This window comes from Nycticebus coucang, chromosome 2 (genome assembly GCF_027406575.1).
Source record: "Nycticebus coucang isolate mNycCou1 chromosome 2, mNycCou1.pri, whole genome shotgun sequence".
In the NCBI taxonomy this organism is placed as follows: Eukaryota; Metazoa; Chordata; class Mammalia; order Primates; family Lorisidae; genus Nycticebus; species Nycticebus coucang.
The window spans coordinates 183,610,467-183,624,938 of NC_069781.1; the positions used below are offsets into that span (position 1 = coordinate 183,610,467).

General features: G+C 59.0%; 1 protein-coding gene across 7 annotated transcripts in view; it reads left to right on the plus strand.

Annotated features, from left to right (window-relative positions):
• Positions 1–14,472, plus strand: part of ZFPM1 (zinc finger protein, FOG family member 1) — a 69,163-nt gene that overhangs the window by 38,849 nt on the left and 15,842 nt on the right. For 5 of the 7 annotated variants that reach the window (XM_053554696.1, XM_053554716.1, XM_053554706.1 and 2 more), the window contains one exon: positions 12,014–12,147. The exons of the other annotated variants lie outside the window; for them this stretch is intronic. In XM_053554696.1, coding sequence (XP_053410671.1) covers positions 12,014–12,147 — 134 coding nt within the window. The remainder of the gene's footprint in view (positions 1–12,013; positions 12,148–14,472) is intronic. 7 annotated transcript variants of the gene reach the window in all.

Genomic DNA, 14,472 nt, shown 5'->3' on the forward strand with positions numbered 1-14,472 from the left:
GAGGCTTTGGCCAATGTGGCCATGGGTGGCTGCCGACAGATGGACAGCTACTTCGGCTGTTCTTCCCCTGATGCCCTCCAGGTCCCCCTCCCAGCACATTGGCCTTGGCCTATCAGGCCCTGTACCCCTGGCCCGTGTCTAGCACCAGCGCTCAGGACTGCCCTCCCCATGCCAGGCCCTGTGGGCAGAGCCCAGGGGCCATCTGCAGCCAGAGGCCTCCTCTCCCCGCCCCGCATCCCAGGCGCGGGGAGGCCTGTGGTGCCACGCACTGCTAAGGCAGGACGACACTGCTGACCCCTTGGCCTAGGCAGCCCCCATTCTGCAGTCAGTGGCTCTTCACCCCAGAGGTGCTGACTCTGCCACAGGGACCCTGGCCATGTGGGAGCCCCTTCTTTGACCTGGTTCTGACTCCGACTCTGTTGTGGGGTCAAGCAGCCATGGTAAGGACAGCCACACAGGAGCTCGTTACCATCTGCTCACTCCCTGGCTCTTGTACTTAGTGAGCACCTACTGTGTACAGCCCTGCTGCAGGTGTATGGTGTGGATGGAATAAATGGACACTAGCCCCTGCAGCCGCTGCCACCACTGTAGGGAGAGCTGCCAGCGAGGGGACCAGACTGTGGCCAGGAGATGCAGACTGAGAAACGGGCCCATGGGGGCCAGTGCCTTTGGGCATCTGTACAAAGAGCTCCCTGGGAGGGGTCAAGCCCCATGCCCCAGGGGAGGGCCATGCCTGGGGGCCGAGGGCAGTGGGGAGAGCAGCGGGGCCAGGTGGGAGTTATATGGTGGGGAGCTGGGGTTTTCCCTGGATCTCACTGGCCTGCGAGAGGGACGGATGGTGGGCTCCAGGACAGATGCAAAGGGACCCAGGAAAAGACTCAACTGCAAGAGCGCTGGCCGAGTGACCTACAGCAGGCACCTGGGCACCCAACTCCCAGATGTGGAAGCGTGGGCTGGAGAGGTGGGAGAGGAACGGACAGTGATTGTATGGCCTGCCTCCTGGTGCTGTGGACACTGCGCTGGCAGGGCTGGGTGGGCAGAGGGCACCTGATGAGGACCACGGGTCTGGAGCCATCCTGGTGGTGGGTGGGGCTGGGTCTGGCCACCAGCCGCATGCTGCCAGCTGACCTCACCCCGCTTCCGGGAGTGGCTATCTGCGGCCAGGGCAGCCTATCTCGGTCATGGGGCTAATCGAGCCTGGCTTCCTCCTCCCCTCCCACCGGCTTCCTGCCCGGCCAGCCAGCCCTTCCCAGACAGCAGCAGGCAGGCCCACCAGGCCCTCACCTGTGGGAGCCTTGGTGCCGGCCTTCCAGAAGCTTCCGTCCTGGGCCTGCCACATGGCTATGTCTCCTCAATGAGTGTCCACAGGCAACCAGGAGGACAGGGCTGGCCAGTGGTCACTGGCACAATTGCCCTTATCATCATGACCATGGCCAGTGTGACCACCAGTGCAGCCACAAGCACTGTAAGTGTCACTCATGCTGGGACAGTCCTGAGTGTTGCGGGTACCCCTGTTCTAGCTCTTGTCACTGACCCCCGGTGTTTACTGTAACTGCCGCCACTACCATCGGTGCCATTGCTGTGGCCCGTGCCATCACTGCTATAAGGCATCACCATTATGCCCGCTGGCACAGGGGCAGGCCTGGCTGCCAGCTGTCACCTCTCTCACTGGAGACCTTGGGCCTGTCATGCCCTATTCTGGGCCCAGACTCCTCATCTGTGGGCTGGGGCAGGGCAGGCTGAGGCACATGGCTCACATGTGGGGTCAACACAGCTCCTGGCTGCTCCAGCAGCACCGCAGTAGCCTCAGGTGGGGACACATCAGGGTTTCTGTCAAGCCATCTCTCCCCACACTGGCCTGGCTTCGCCACCACCTCCTGCCCTGGGAGGGACACTGAAGCATTGCTTAATAAACGCAAGGTATCCACTCCATGGCTCCCTAGGAGGCGTTGGGTAACTGAGGACAGGGAGGTGACAGGGAGGGCCGGGCTTCCTGGGGTGCGCATGCCTGGCACTGCTGGCCCCTGAGCCAGCCCACGTCCGCATGATTGGTGATGACAGCCATTGGTGGCCCAGCACCTTGGGCTGGTGCTGCTGTCATGGGCCCACCCCTGAGCCCCAGGGAATGGGCTCTGATCAGTGAGGAAACCAAGGCCCAACAAGCCGGCGGGCCTCGCACGAGGTGAGGCTCGCTCAGACCTGGGATGGGCACCAGCCCCAGTGACCCCTGACACCCAGCCCCCTGCCCTGCCACACGGTTATGGCTGCATCTTATTTATTTATTACTGTTCAATCTCTGTGCGTAACTTTTGATTTCCTCAACACATTCTTCCATTCTGGTGGCGGTGGACACGAATGATAAGATCGGTCCCCGGAGATGGGACAAAGGGCCACCATCAGCTTGAGGGTTGGTCATATCCTGCCCGAAAGGGCCGAGCAGAGCCTGAGATGAAGTGAGATGCTATCTTGGGGCTTATTGTGTCTCATGAGGAGTCCAGCACTGGGCTCAAAGGCACCCTCCTCAGCCCCACAGAACAGGCGCTCTGGCGTCCACCCCTACACTCCCTACTCAACCAGAAGCCCAGTGCCCTGCTTGCAGCATGTGGATATAATCAGGAGCTTAGCCCCAGGTCCTGATCTGGGTCCACCCTAGAGTCGCTGTGGGGCCTTGGGCTCAATTTGAGGACCAGTAGGGAACCCCAAGCATTCCTGAGCAGAGGCGCAGAGGGAAGAAGCTATGTCTGCAGCAGGGCCCCACCTGCTCTGCCTTCCAGGCCTACTCTCCTCCTCAGCGTTCCCCTCCTTGCCCAAGTGCTGCCTGGCCCCGTCATCATTCTTCCTTTCCTTTTTGAACTCAAACTACCCCACCTCACTGTGTGGCCGGGTCCTCTCTGGGCCTCAGTCTTTTCATCTGTAACTGAGTTGATCAGTACATGAAAGCAGATAGCTGTTGGCTCCACCTAGAACCACATGTGGCTTGCACAGGGGTGGGGGGCAGAGGGGGACATTAGCAATCAATGTCCCTCTGCCTGCCAGAGACACAGGTTGTGCTGGACTGACTGGGGCAGAGATCCTGGGCCCCACTTGGAGCCTGGGGACTTGGGCAGGTGAGACCGTGTGAAAGGCCCGCAGGTGTGCAGGGGCCTTTTTCCAGAAGGTCTTTTGTGGCTCCGAGGTCCTTGTGGTCCCTTAGATGGCGGTGTTGTCTCAGTCATCTCTGGGGGCCAGATGCTTACGGGGCCAAGAGGGACAGGCCTTGTCCAAGGCTGAGGGCAGCCCCCAGGGCCTCTGACAAGACCCTCCTCTGCCCTTACTCCCAGGCTCAAGAGGAGGGACAGGGCCCCCAGGGACAAGTGGATAGGACAAACAGGGACCAGACCCCAACACACCTGCCAGCATTGGCAGCAGGGGGTACTGGCCAGGCCAGGCTGAGAGGTAGTCATCAGGAGGCTGGGCATGAAGGAGAGTCCTCAGGGGTATCCAGGGCACCGGGCCAGGGGCCAAGATGAGGTGAAGACAGTCCTCCTGTGCAAACAGCTTATCTCTCATCCTGCCCTAGCCTGCCTGGCAGATCAGTTGGGATCCTCACCCCAGCTCTCATCTACAGGACCCCTGAAGACCAGCGTCCCAGGGCCCAGAAGCTGAGCGGCTCCCCTCCCCACTTCACAGGTGGGAAAACTCAGAGTGCTTAGCTCCTGAGAAGCCTGGAGAGTCTCTGAGCTTTGGGGTGACCCCAGGAGATACTGTCTGAAAGAGGGAGAAGAAAGGGCGCTTCCCTGGGCCCAGCACACAGCCCCTAAGGCCAGTGGAGAGACAAGGGCTCCACGTGTATCCTGGGGCCCCTCCTGTGGGTCCAGCCGTGGTAGGATGGTGTCTGAGACCATCTCCCCACCATGACCTCCACTGTATTCCCACTGTGACCCCCTCTGGGATTTTCTCAGAGAAGGCAGCTCTGGGCCTGCGTGGGACCCCTCAGGGTCCTATCCCATGCCCTCCTGAGTGTGAGGGGTCCACAGGTCCCAGGACGGGACCTGGGGGCCGGGCCCCACCCTGTGTGGCCTACTGTTCCCAGGTGGCTCCAGCTCTGCCATTAGCCGGGGCCAGGGTTCAGCCCGATAAAGATGGGCTGTTGTTCTGTGTCAAAAAATCAATAATTCCCAGCGATGTTCCAAGCGATAGGGAAAGAAGTTCACAGGCACCAGCTGGCCGGTGGGGCGGGCACGGCCGGGGGCTCCGGCACGGGCGCCCTCTTTGCCGCACCCTCTCGCAGCAGCTGTGGGCAGTGGCTGCACCGTGCACTCCAGGCCCAGGTGGGGCCAGGCTGTACCCCTACTCACCTGCTGCCCCTTGCTGCCTCTTTTAGACAGGCAGTCTGAGAGCCAAGGCCTCTGTGAGGAGGTGGGGCTAGAGTGACCTTGCCCCCACCAGGGTCATGGGTTCAGGGAGGACACCATGGTGATAGCAGATACAGAGAGGAGGCGGCATGGGCCACAGGGCCCTCCTGTGCCCAGTGGAAGCAGGCTGCACCTTTTCCCAGGCCACATGCCAGGCTACTTCCAAACACAGGCACTCATATCCCCGATGTTCCAGGGCCTTGGGGACATAGCTATTAACAGCCCAGCCCTGGAGTAGGGGAGCAGACAGTCCAGCCAGCAGGCAGACTTAATAAATAATCAAGGTGTTCACTCAATTAGGAGGTGCTGGGGAACTGAGGACAGGCAGGCGAGGGGGAGGGCCGGGCTTCCTGGGGTGCGCGTGCCTGGCACTGCTGGCCCCTGTGCCAGCCCATGTCCGCGCCAGCTCCCAGGACCATTGCTGCCAGCCGGCTCTGCCCCAGCTCCAAGCAGAACTGGTCAAGGAGAAGTGCTATACCCAGTGTGCAAGCTCTGGAGTTCTTGACTGACAGGTGTGTCCCATCCTGTAGGAACCCCCTACAGTCCAGCCCCCTATAGCCAACCTGGGACCTATGAGTGCAGGGTCCAAAGGAAGCATCCCAGGAAGGCAGTTCTAGGGCTTAAAGCTCTTGGTAACCTCTGACCTGGGGTGAGGGGACACCCTCATCCTGGAAGAACTTGGGGGTCTGCACATCCCACCTACCCTGGGTCAGGCTGACTGTCAGGGCATTCTGGGGACTATGTTCCCACAGAGGCCTGGCACTCAGTGCCAGCCAGCAGGGGCAGGGGAATATGAATTGGAGACCCCCCCAGGAGGCAGTGGGATGGGATCCTCCAGGGTGGGGGTCACCCAGGGAGTCCTGTGTGGTGGGCTGAGTGAGTTCCAGGATTCAGGGACCCTGGGCAAGTCCTTTCCCTCAGTTTCTCCATTGGTTTCACTCATCATCCTGTCTCCAGGACTGGGGACCCAAGAGTGTAACAGCATTTGGGGGTGGAGGCGGGGGTGGGATGTGCAGTGTGTCTGCACATCCGAGATCTGCAGTCGGAGGTGAAATCGGATTTGCAACAATGACGCGGAACCCGTTGCACACATCATGGCCTGTGGGTCCCAGCTGGGGAAGGCAAGGATCAGATCTTCCTGGGAGTGGGGCAGGTGTCCAGGCCAGAGGCAGGGTGGGCCAGTCCACCAAGCCCTGGAGTGGTTTTGCTTCTGGAGCTCATGTGTGTCAACGGCCACTATGGCTTTGCGTCTTATCTGGTGGGTGCCATGGACTCCCCTCTCAGTAGCATGTATCAGATTACTCCCATCTCAGCCACTGCCTGGTCCACAGCACCCCAGCCTTGCAGGACCATTTTCTGCCCCTCAGCTCAGTGACTCCCACCTGTGAATGGGAAGGGACAGTGCTGGGGCCTGGCTGCAGGATGGGTTTTGCTGCAAGTGAGTGGGCATGGACAGGGTTGGGGTCAGAGGGACCTGAGTCTTGTGCTGCTTTCTGGGTGCGTGAACTGGGACGTGTTCTTCGACATTTCCAAGCCTTCTGATTGATGCGAGCAGGAGTAAGCTGTGTCTGCCCCAAAGCTCACTCTTAGGCATGTCCCCTCAACTCCTTGTCCCAGTCTCCCAAGTTTTCAGATAAGAGCTGAGGTCTGAGAGTGTAGGGATCTACCCAGAGGTGGGACAAAGCCCCGACTCCCTTTTGTTCTCTGGTTTAATATTCAGGTATAGCTTGATCCAGGAGCACACTGACTGCCAGGGCTCCATGGCTCTGTGTCTCCTGTCCCCAGGGGCGTTTCAGGCTTCTCTGTGCCCTGGCAGGATGTCTGGTCAGTGGGACAGAGAAGGTGAAGGACATCACCAGTCTTCTGCCAGTAGCCTGGGTGAGAGGGTCTTGCTGGTTCCCCTAGCCTGGGGAAACTGGCCCACATGGGAGATGCTCCCAGCTCCAGCAGACGTTGGGGCCTAGAGGTGAGGTGGCAGTCCCTTGGCCCCCCCATGACAGCAGAAAAGGCCTCGTAAATGATGCCAGGTGTTTGGGTGCCCCGCAACATGGTCAGGCTCCTTTGCTGATGGGGAGAAAAGCTCCAGAGCCCAACATCCCTCCCCAGGACAGGGTGCCGCCTTCCTCAGCCCACCCTGAGTCCCACACAGCGGCTTTGGGTAATTGCTCCCTCCTCTGGACCCTGGTTGCCCACCTATAAACAAGAAGCTAGAAAAGGGGCTGGCAGGAAGGGGCCTGGGGAATCAGGGATGTGCCAAAAGCTGAGGGACCTCAGCTGTGAGCACCCCCGCTACCTCTCACCAGGTCCAGCTTTTCTCCCAGCCAGTTCTTGGGCAATCATGACATCCACCTGGGACAAACTCTTCCCTCCTAGCCACAGGACAGGACCTAAGGGGCCCAACCACAGGCCTCTGATGTTCAGATAGCCCCCTCCCCTCCTCAGTTCCCAACAACCCAGCACAGCTAGGCCTGCTCACAGTCGCATGACCTTCCCCCTTCCTGGCCCCATGGCCCTGTCCCTGAACAGTTGAGAGCCCATCTCCTGGAAGGTGGGGCTGGCGCTATCCTGGTTTTTAGATGTGGAGTGTGAGGCTTGGTCATGCAGACTGGCACCCAGGCCCTTCACAGGGTGTGCTTATTCTGAGCATTCACTGGCACCTACTATGGGCCGACCCTGTGCTACACACCTATTAGCACCTCACCCACCACGTCGTCTCGCCTGGCAATAGCTGAGGCGGGTGCTGTGGCCCCCAATTCACACGAGGAGATTGAGGGCTTAGAGCAGTGGTTCTCAACCTTCCTAATGCTGCAACCCTTTAATACAGTTCCTGTGGGTCATGAGCCACAGGTTGAAAACTACTGGCTTAGAGGGAAGTGAACCTGTCTGGCTGGGAGCTGGCCAGGCAGGTGAGAGAGAGACCCCCAAGGGGCTGGCAGAGCTTTAACACTGTTCCCTACCAGTTGGGTTAGTAAGCCCCCACACACACCCAACAACCCCCAGGGCAGCACAGTCTCGGGAGGGCAGGTCCAGGGTCAGTAGCTGGGGTAGTGAGGAGGACAGCCACACCCTGGATGGCAGTGGCCCTCCCCCACCCCTTCCTGTTATCTGTCCTAGGGCCACAGCTGTCACTCCAGTCAGGAGGGTCACCCAAGGAGCAGGAGAAGGGCTGGACTTTGGAGTCAGTGACCTTGGACAAGTCACTCATTCTCTATGAAGTGGGCTCCAGGCCCCAAGGGTCTGTGGGATGTGTCCATGAGGGGAGCTGAGCACACAGCGATATCCTGGGAAAATGTGTGTGTGTGTTCCCACAGACCCCCTGCCTGCTGTCCTGGGAGAGTGTGTGCATTCATGGGCCCCTGCCCACTGTCCTGGGAGAGTGTGTTTGTGCCCCCACGGGCCCCCTGCCAGCTGGCCGGCCACCCCTATCTACATATGACCTTGGGAAACTGCTTGCCCTCTCTGGCCCCAACTTCTGTGTTTGCGCAGGACGTGTAGGGAGCAGATGTTCTCAGGGCCACGACCTGTACTCCAGCCTCCCCGCCTACAAAGCCTTCTAGAACCCCACCAGTCTGGGGATTTCCTCCCCTCCCTCCTTTTTCTCTCCTCTTTTTGTGACTTTTATCAAAGGCAAACAGCATGATCCCTGAGATAGGGCCACTCCTAGCCATGGCCCAGCTGGCCTGTGGGAGCCACTGGCAGCCCAAGCAGAGTGATAGGCGATTAGATAAGTGGGTGTTGGTGTGGCCACAACCCATCCTGGGTGGGGGCTGGGGGCTGTACTATGCACTCAGGAGGCCACTGGCCATTAGCACAGACCAAGCTGGCCCCTTAAGGAGAGGCAGGCCCGTGGAGTACATGAGGAAGCCCCCAAGTTCACTGGCATTCCTGCAAACCCATAGGGCACCTTTTTACCTGCTTCCCCAAGTCATATCTGTATTGAGGGGACCACCAAGGGCCTCCAGGGTCAGAGGGCAGAGGCAGCTCTTCAACCCACCTGGGTAGCTGAGAGAGAACAGTGCTGGCCACACCAGCGACACCAGGGACATGTCCCTGAGACTTCCAGCCACAGGCCTACAGCAGGGGTCATGCTAGCACCCCTTTCTCCAGATGAGACTAACTAAAGACAGCACACCCATGGCCACCAGCAAGCAGGCAGGGCAGGGTGGCCCAGCTGCTGATTCCAGAGCCCACTCTCCCACCCAAAGCCCCAGAAGGCCCTGGACTCTGACTAGATCAGCCTGGCCACTCCTTACCCAGGCTCTAGGCTCTGCAGAGTAGGTGGTAACCTGGCCCTGGGTCAGCAGCACTCAGCCCTGGCTCCTTTTTCTGTCTTCTTCCCACCCTCTTGTCCCCACAGGGTATTATCAAAGGCTATTGGACCCACAGAGGCATTTACATCATAAATATGCAATGGCTGAAATTTTTCATTTGGTTCTTTGCAGATGTTAGGGAGTGAAATTGAATCCTAGCGCAGAGTGTTTGTTCTGGAAATGGCATGTGCAGGGTTGTTTGTCAGAATAAATTAGTCCTTATCCCAGTGCTGGGACTGTAGTGATGGCCACAGTCCCCATGGGAGGATCCACCCTTGTAGCGTGGAGCCTGTCTTATCTGCAGAAAGGGACACTGATGGAGGGCAAGGAGAAGTAGCCACAGGACACACTGGCTGTGCCCCCCACCTCAGCCTAGAAGAGGGTGCTCGGTCCTGACCAAGCCTGGCTCAGGGCCCTGGCTGAAACCCCACCTGCCCGCTCTGTGTACCCACGAGGGGCCTGCGGAGTGTGCAGGCTAAGGCCCTGTAATCGGGGACCTGGATTATGTTAGGATTGTGAGCTCTTGGGGACAGGGGACATTGTCCCCCTTCTCTAGGTGGGGGGGACTCTTGGGCAGAACCTGCTTGTCCCTGGCCCCTCTCTGTGCTGGCCTCACCCAGATGTTCTGGAGCTATGGCAGGAAGCAGAGCGATTGGTCACTACAGGCCACCAGGGTAGGACACCTCCCCCTGGAAGCCCACCCTGGCCACATAGCCCCAGCCAAAGAAGAGGTCTATGAACTGCTTGTGCCTAGGGGCAGGGGGGATGTCTGGCCACAGACTGTTCCCCAGTTGCCCCCAGGGCAAAGGCTGTATCTCCCTCTCACTGCCTCAGGTTGCCCAGTGGGTGACTGCACAACCACAGCCAGGAGTCCAGAGACTGGTGGTAGGTCTGGCTCTGCCTTCGTCAGAGTGTCTAGCGGGCTTTGATGTTCCTCAGCCTCCCAGGGCCTGCGTTCCTCCCCAGTGTGGTTGGGAGACCATCTCCCCATGGCCACCACTGTCTTCGTCCTCTGGCTACTATAGAGACCATTTTAGAAACAACGGTGCCACCTTCCGCCCATCGCTCTGCCTGCTGTCCCCGTCTCGGCAGCCTGGCCCCTCATGATGGCTAATCCTCACCAATGCCTCTGTTCACCCTCAGACCTAAGCTGGGTCTGCCAGGAGCGGGTGGCCTCACCCACCCCCACTTTTCTGGTGCAGTTTCACTGCCGGTTTCTGGAGGTGCCAACTGGGCTTTAACCACACTTGAGCCTGTTCTGGCCACGTGGGGGTTGGGCAGGAAGTAGGTTCTGCGAGCAGATGGATGTTGAGCATCACCAGGGGCCACCATAGACAGCTGCCTAGGTCACACCCAGCTCAAGGGCACTGGGCAGGGCTGGGTGATCAGCCAGGCACCTGCGTGCCCACGTCCACCCACAGGAGGCGCTCTGTCAGCACACACCCTCAGGAACAGCTGGCCCAGCCCTGGACCAGGTGCAGGTTGTCATGGTGACTGTCACCCTGTTCCCACTTCCCACATCCCTCAGCCCCCTGGGCTCCCTGGAGGCCCCTACTCTACCCCCACCCCCCACCCCCGCCACCAAGCCCTTCAAGTGCAGAACGGCTGCCTGTATCGGCAGCCGGCCCTCTCTGGCAGTGCGTGATATCCACAAGAAATGCCGGCCACACTCTTATCTAGGAGGCTCGGGGCCGCCCTACAGTTCCGATTAGGGAGCAGAGCCGTTTGCCGAGGGTGCAGAGCAGGCTGGGTGGGCAGGGGCTGGAGGGGTCTCGGCTCCCAACCGGTGTGACCGGGAGGCAGGTACGGAGACTGCAGGCGGCAACATGGCCCAGGAGCAGTGGCTCCTGTCACAGGTGTTGTGGACACAGGAGAAAGTCATGTGTCTCAGGTGGGGGTCCTCTTCCCGCCCTACCCTGGCCCACACAGCCCCAGCAGGAGAAGAGATCTATGAGTGGCCTTGTCCTCAGGCCTGAGTACAAGCCCACCTGTCTGGCTTAGCATTTCTGCCTGTCCAGGTGCGGTCTGGATGCCAGCCCTTGGCCTCACTGCCCTGAGTGGGGGGTCAGTGGGAGGGGTGATCCACAGGCTGGTTGATCTCAGGACCTGACAAACAGATGGACAAAGTGCCTGGCTGACCCCCTGGGGAAGTCTGCCCCCTTTCTCCAATACCCACCTGAAGGCCTGGTGGGGGCCAGAGACACAGGTGTACCCAGGAGGGTCTGGGACCCAGATTCATGGCCTCCACGGACCTTCATTTTGTCTGTAGGGGGATAAACATCACAGGAACAGGTGACTAGGTGTCCCCTAGGGCCATGTCCTATCCCTAAGCTGGGCCCCAGCCCTCATTGGCTTCCCTCTCTATGCTAAGCCCTGTAGGAAGCAGGGTGGCCAGGGGTCAGAGCACAGGGCCAGGCCTTAGGCATCCTGGGTGGGCTGGCAGAGGACTTAGTCCCTTGTGGACAGCCATGAGGCAACCCGGCCTGCTTTCTGTTGCCAACCTCCTGCCCTGGCTCGTCCCCCGCTGGGGGCTGACAAAGGGGCAGCTCCTCTCTCTGCCTCAGTCCTGGGTCAGCCTCCGTCCTGGGTCTCTGCCATCTTATCTGCCTGAGAAGACAAAGACCCAGTTAAAACGTTTTAGCAGGCCTCCCAGAGTATTTACATGTTATCTCTGCCATTAGGCGGGTAGTTATCTGATAATCGGCCCATTAAGGCCACAGCCTGCCCAATCGGGGCTCCAGGAAGTGGGGCCGCCACAATGCTGCAGCCAGGGACAGGACAGGCCACGTGAGGCCTCCGTGGGCCAGGCAGCCCTGCAGCAGGAGAGGCACGAAGTAGCCCAGCCTTCCCAGCAGAGAGTGTGTCCTGAGAGACCCCCTGTGAGGGAGGGGCTACATCCTCCCTGCCATCCCATAGGAGACTGAGGTCCAAGAAGGGAGGTGGCAGCTGGGCTGAGTGTCCTGGGAGTGCCTGGCAGGTGAGCACCCCCATCCTGCAGCTTCTTGGGGCTCGGGGCACCCCTGGTGGCCACACCATTCACACTTCTGGCCCATCTGATAACCCAGGATAATTTCACCTCACAAGCCTTAATTACATCCGCACAGACCCTTTTTCCAAACGAGGGTACATTCTTACAGGTGAATGTGTTTCTTGGGGGTCACAAGTCAGCACATGACATAAGGTCATTGGACCACTCAGCCCCATAGCCCAAGAAATGACCATGGACAGGGGCAGCCCTAGCCTCAGGGGTGCCTGCCCTCCTCTGCCTTAGGTAACTCCATGCCTCATGCCTGCCCTGTGTCTCTGCAGATGAGCTGGAGCTGGTGCTGCAGGACGGGCAGAGACATGTGCGGGCCCGACTCAGCCTCACAGCGGGCCTGTCCTGGGGCCCATTCAGCGGAAACATCCAGACCAGAGCCCCATCCCCTGGGCAGGCAGAACCGGTAAGGAGCCCCGACCAGAGCCCTTCCACACTCGGGTGCACGGCAGCGTTGACTAGGGCACAGCCCCTTTGTGTGCTAATGTGGGGGGCCCAGGAGAGCCTTCAGGACCCCAAGGAGGGCTTACTAGAGGAGGGCTTCTTTAAGTGGGACCTAGTGGTGTTGGGGACAGTGGAGAGAGCCCAGGGCCATCCCCATGGGTCCTTCTATGAGGCCCCTCATGGCCTGTCCATACTCACTAATGTCCCTTGGTGATAGGGCCCCTCTCCCCCATCCCACCCCACCTGACACGAATCCCTCTGTTGTCCATCTGGGATTTAACTTCCACTTTCAGCAGAATGGTCTGGTTTCCTCTTGCAGCTGGTAGGGACAGGTATAACAAGGTCTCTTTTTAAATATGCCACAAGCAGCTAAGGTGCTAGCCACATACACCTGACCTGGCGGGTTCAAATGTGGCCCGGGCCTGCCAAACAATGGCAACTACAACCAAAAACATAAAAAATAAAATATAGCTGGGCATTGTGGCAGGTGCCTATGGTCCCAGCTGCTCAGGAGGCTAAGGCAAGAGAATCGCTTAAGCCCAGGAATTGGAGGTTGCTGTGAGCTGTGATGCCACTACGCTCTACCCAGGGCAATAGCTTGAGGCTTTGTCTAAAAAAAAAAAAACAAACAACAACAAAAATATATATATATATATGTATGCCTCAGTTAAGAAAGGGCATGAATGTACAGAAGCTGGTAGGAACCATGGGGCCACAGTGTGGACACAACTGCATGGTAGGAATTAGGGGGCTTGTGTGGGAAGGTGTCCAAGCCCTGAGGGTGCCCACTGGGCTGGCACCCTAGGTTGTTCCCCTCAAGCCCAGGGTTAGGTGTTTCCAATACGCAGATGCAGCCATGGCTTGGTCTCTGTTTCTGATGTGGCATTCAGGTATGGCTTAATCCAGGGTATGCACTGGCTGGCAGTGCCATGTGGTGTTGGGTCTCTTGGTCCTGATCATCCACCCAGGCATGGACTCAGCCAACCTGCTCTGGGTCCTCAGCAGATGAGGAGGGGGCTGTGAATGCCAGGTTTCCCCAGCATCTGGAGGCCAGGGTGCTGGTAGCTCTGACCAGCTATGAGCTGACAATTTAGGTCCCTGCTCTCAGCCTAGGAAACACAGGTGCCATGAGTGCAGCCTCAACTGTGTCCATGGGGCTGGTGGAAAGCTGCAATCAGGCCTCCAGCTGCAGCCCCTGGGACACAGTTGCCCATCACCCACTCCACTTGCCATGTACCATGAAATCTGGGTCATGCTAAGTCGGAATCTCTGTGCTAGGGCTGGGCCTCTGGACAGTGGAAAAGCCAGCCAGGGTTCAGATGTGCAACCCAGCTGAGGGGCCAGCTGAGAGGGGCAGGTGCTTGTCCCAGGCTGTTCAGCAAGTCAGCAGGAGGCTGGCCCAGGACTGAGGGCATCTGCCTTCGTGATCAGGCTGTCCCCCTTGTGCAGGGCCCACACCCTGGAGCCTCCTGCCTATATCCCCTTTTCTTGCTGTGGGCCCCCAGGTAGGCCATGCCCGTTCTGAACCTCCACTTACTTGGCCTTTGGGGCCTTGGGCAAGACACAGGGGCCATGAAGGTCCTTTAGGCCTGGGGCTGCAGACCCTGCCATCTCCCTACAGAGGAAAATGTGGGCAGCACCGCGAGCTGGTCTGTGGGAAGGCAACAGTGCACACAGTGTGAGATCATCTAGGGGTGGAGTGTGAGGCAAGGCACAGCTCAGTGAGTGCTGTGGCCAGCAGCCTGCAGAAGGGGTAACTGCCTTGCCCTGTGGCCCCAAGCAGGCAGCTGGGAGAATAATATGAAAGCTCAAGGGTAGTTGATTTTGGCTGCAAGGAAGGAGCCAGGTTTCAGGTCCACCATGGGAAGGAAGCTATGGTGCTTAGAGGTGGCTCTGCAGGAAGTGAGCGCCCTGTCACTGGACATGTACAAGTAGCAGTTGGCTCTTCTGGGACCCTGGGATGTAGGGATTCTGACAGGCAATTAATGATTGGGAGGAGAAAAGGAGTGGATGGACTGGGAGTTAGATGGTACTTATCTGTCAACCCTTAAAGGGTTAAGAAAATGTGTATGTCGTGACCAGGAACAAAGACCGCAGTGGCCGGGGGCTGAGATGGGCTTTCAATGTGTTCAGTTCCTCTCTCCTCCGCCTGACCCCGGGGGATGGTCAGCCTATCCAAGACAGGCAGGCACATGTTCAGGACACACTCTGCATGCCCATCCCATACGTGGTCCCTCTTCTCCTCCCCACCCTATGAGGTAGGTACTAGCACCCACCCATCCATTTT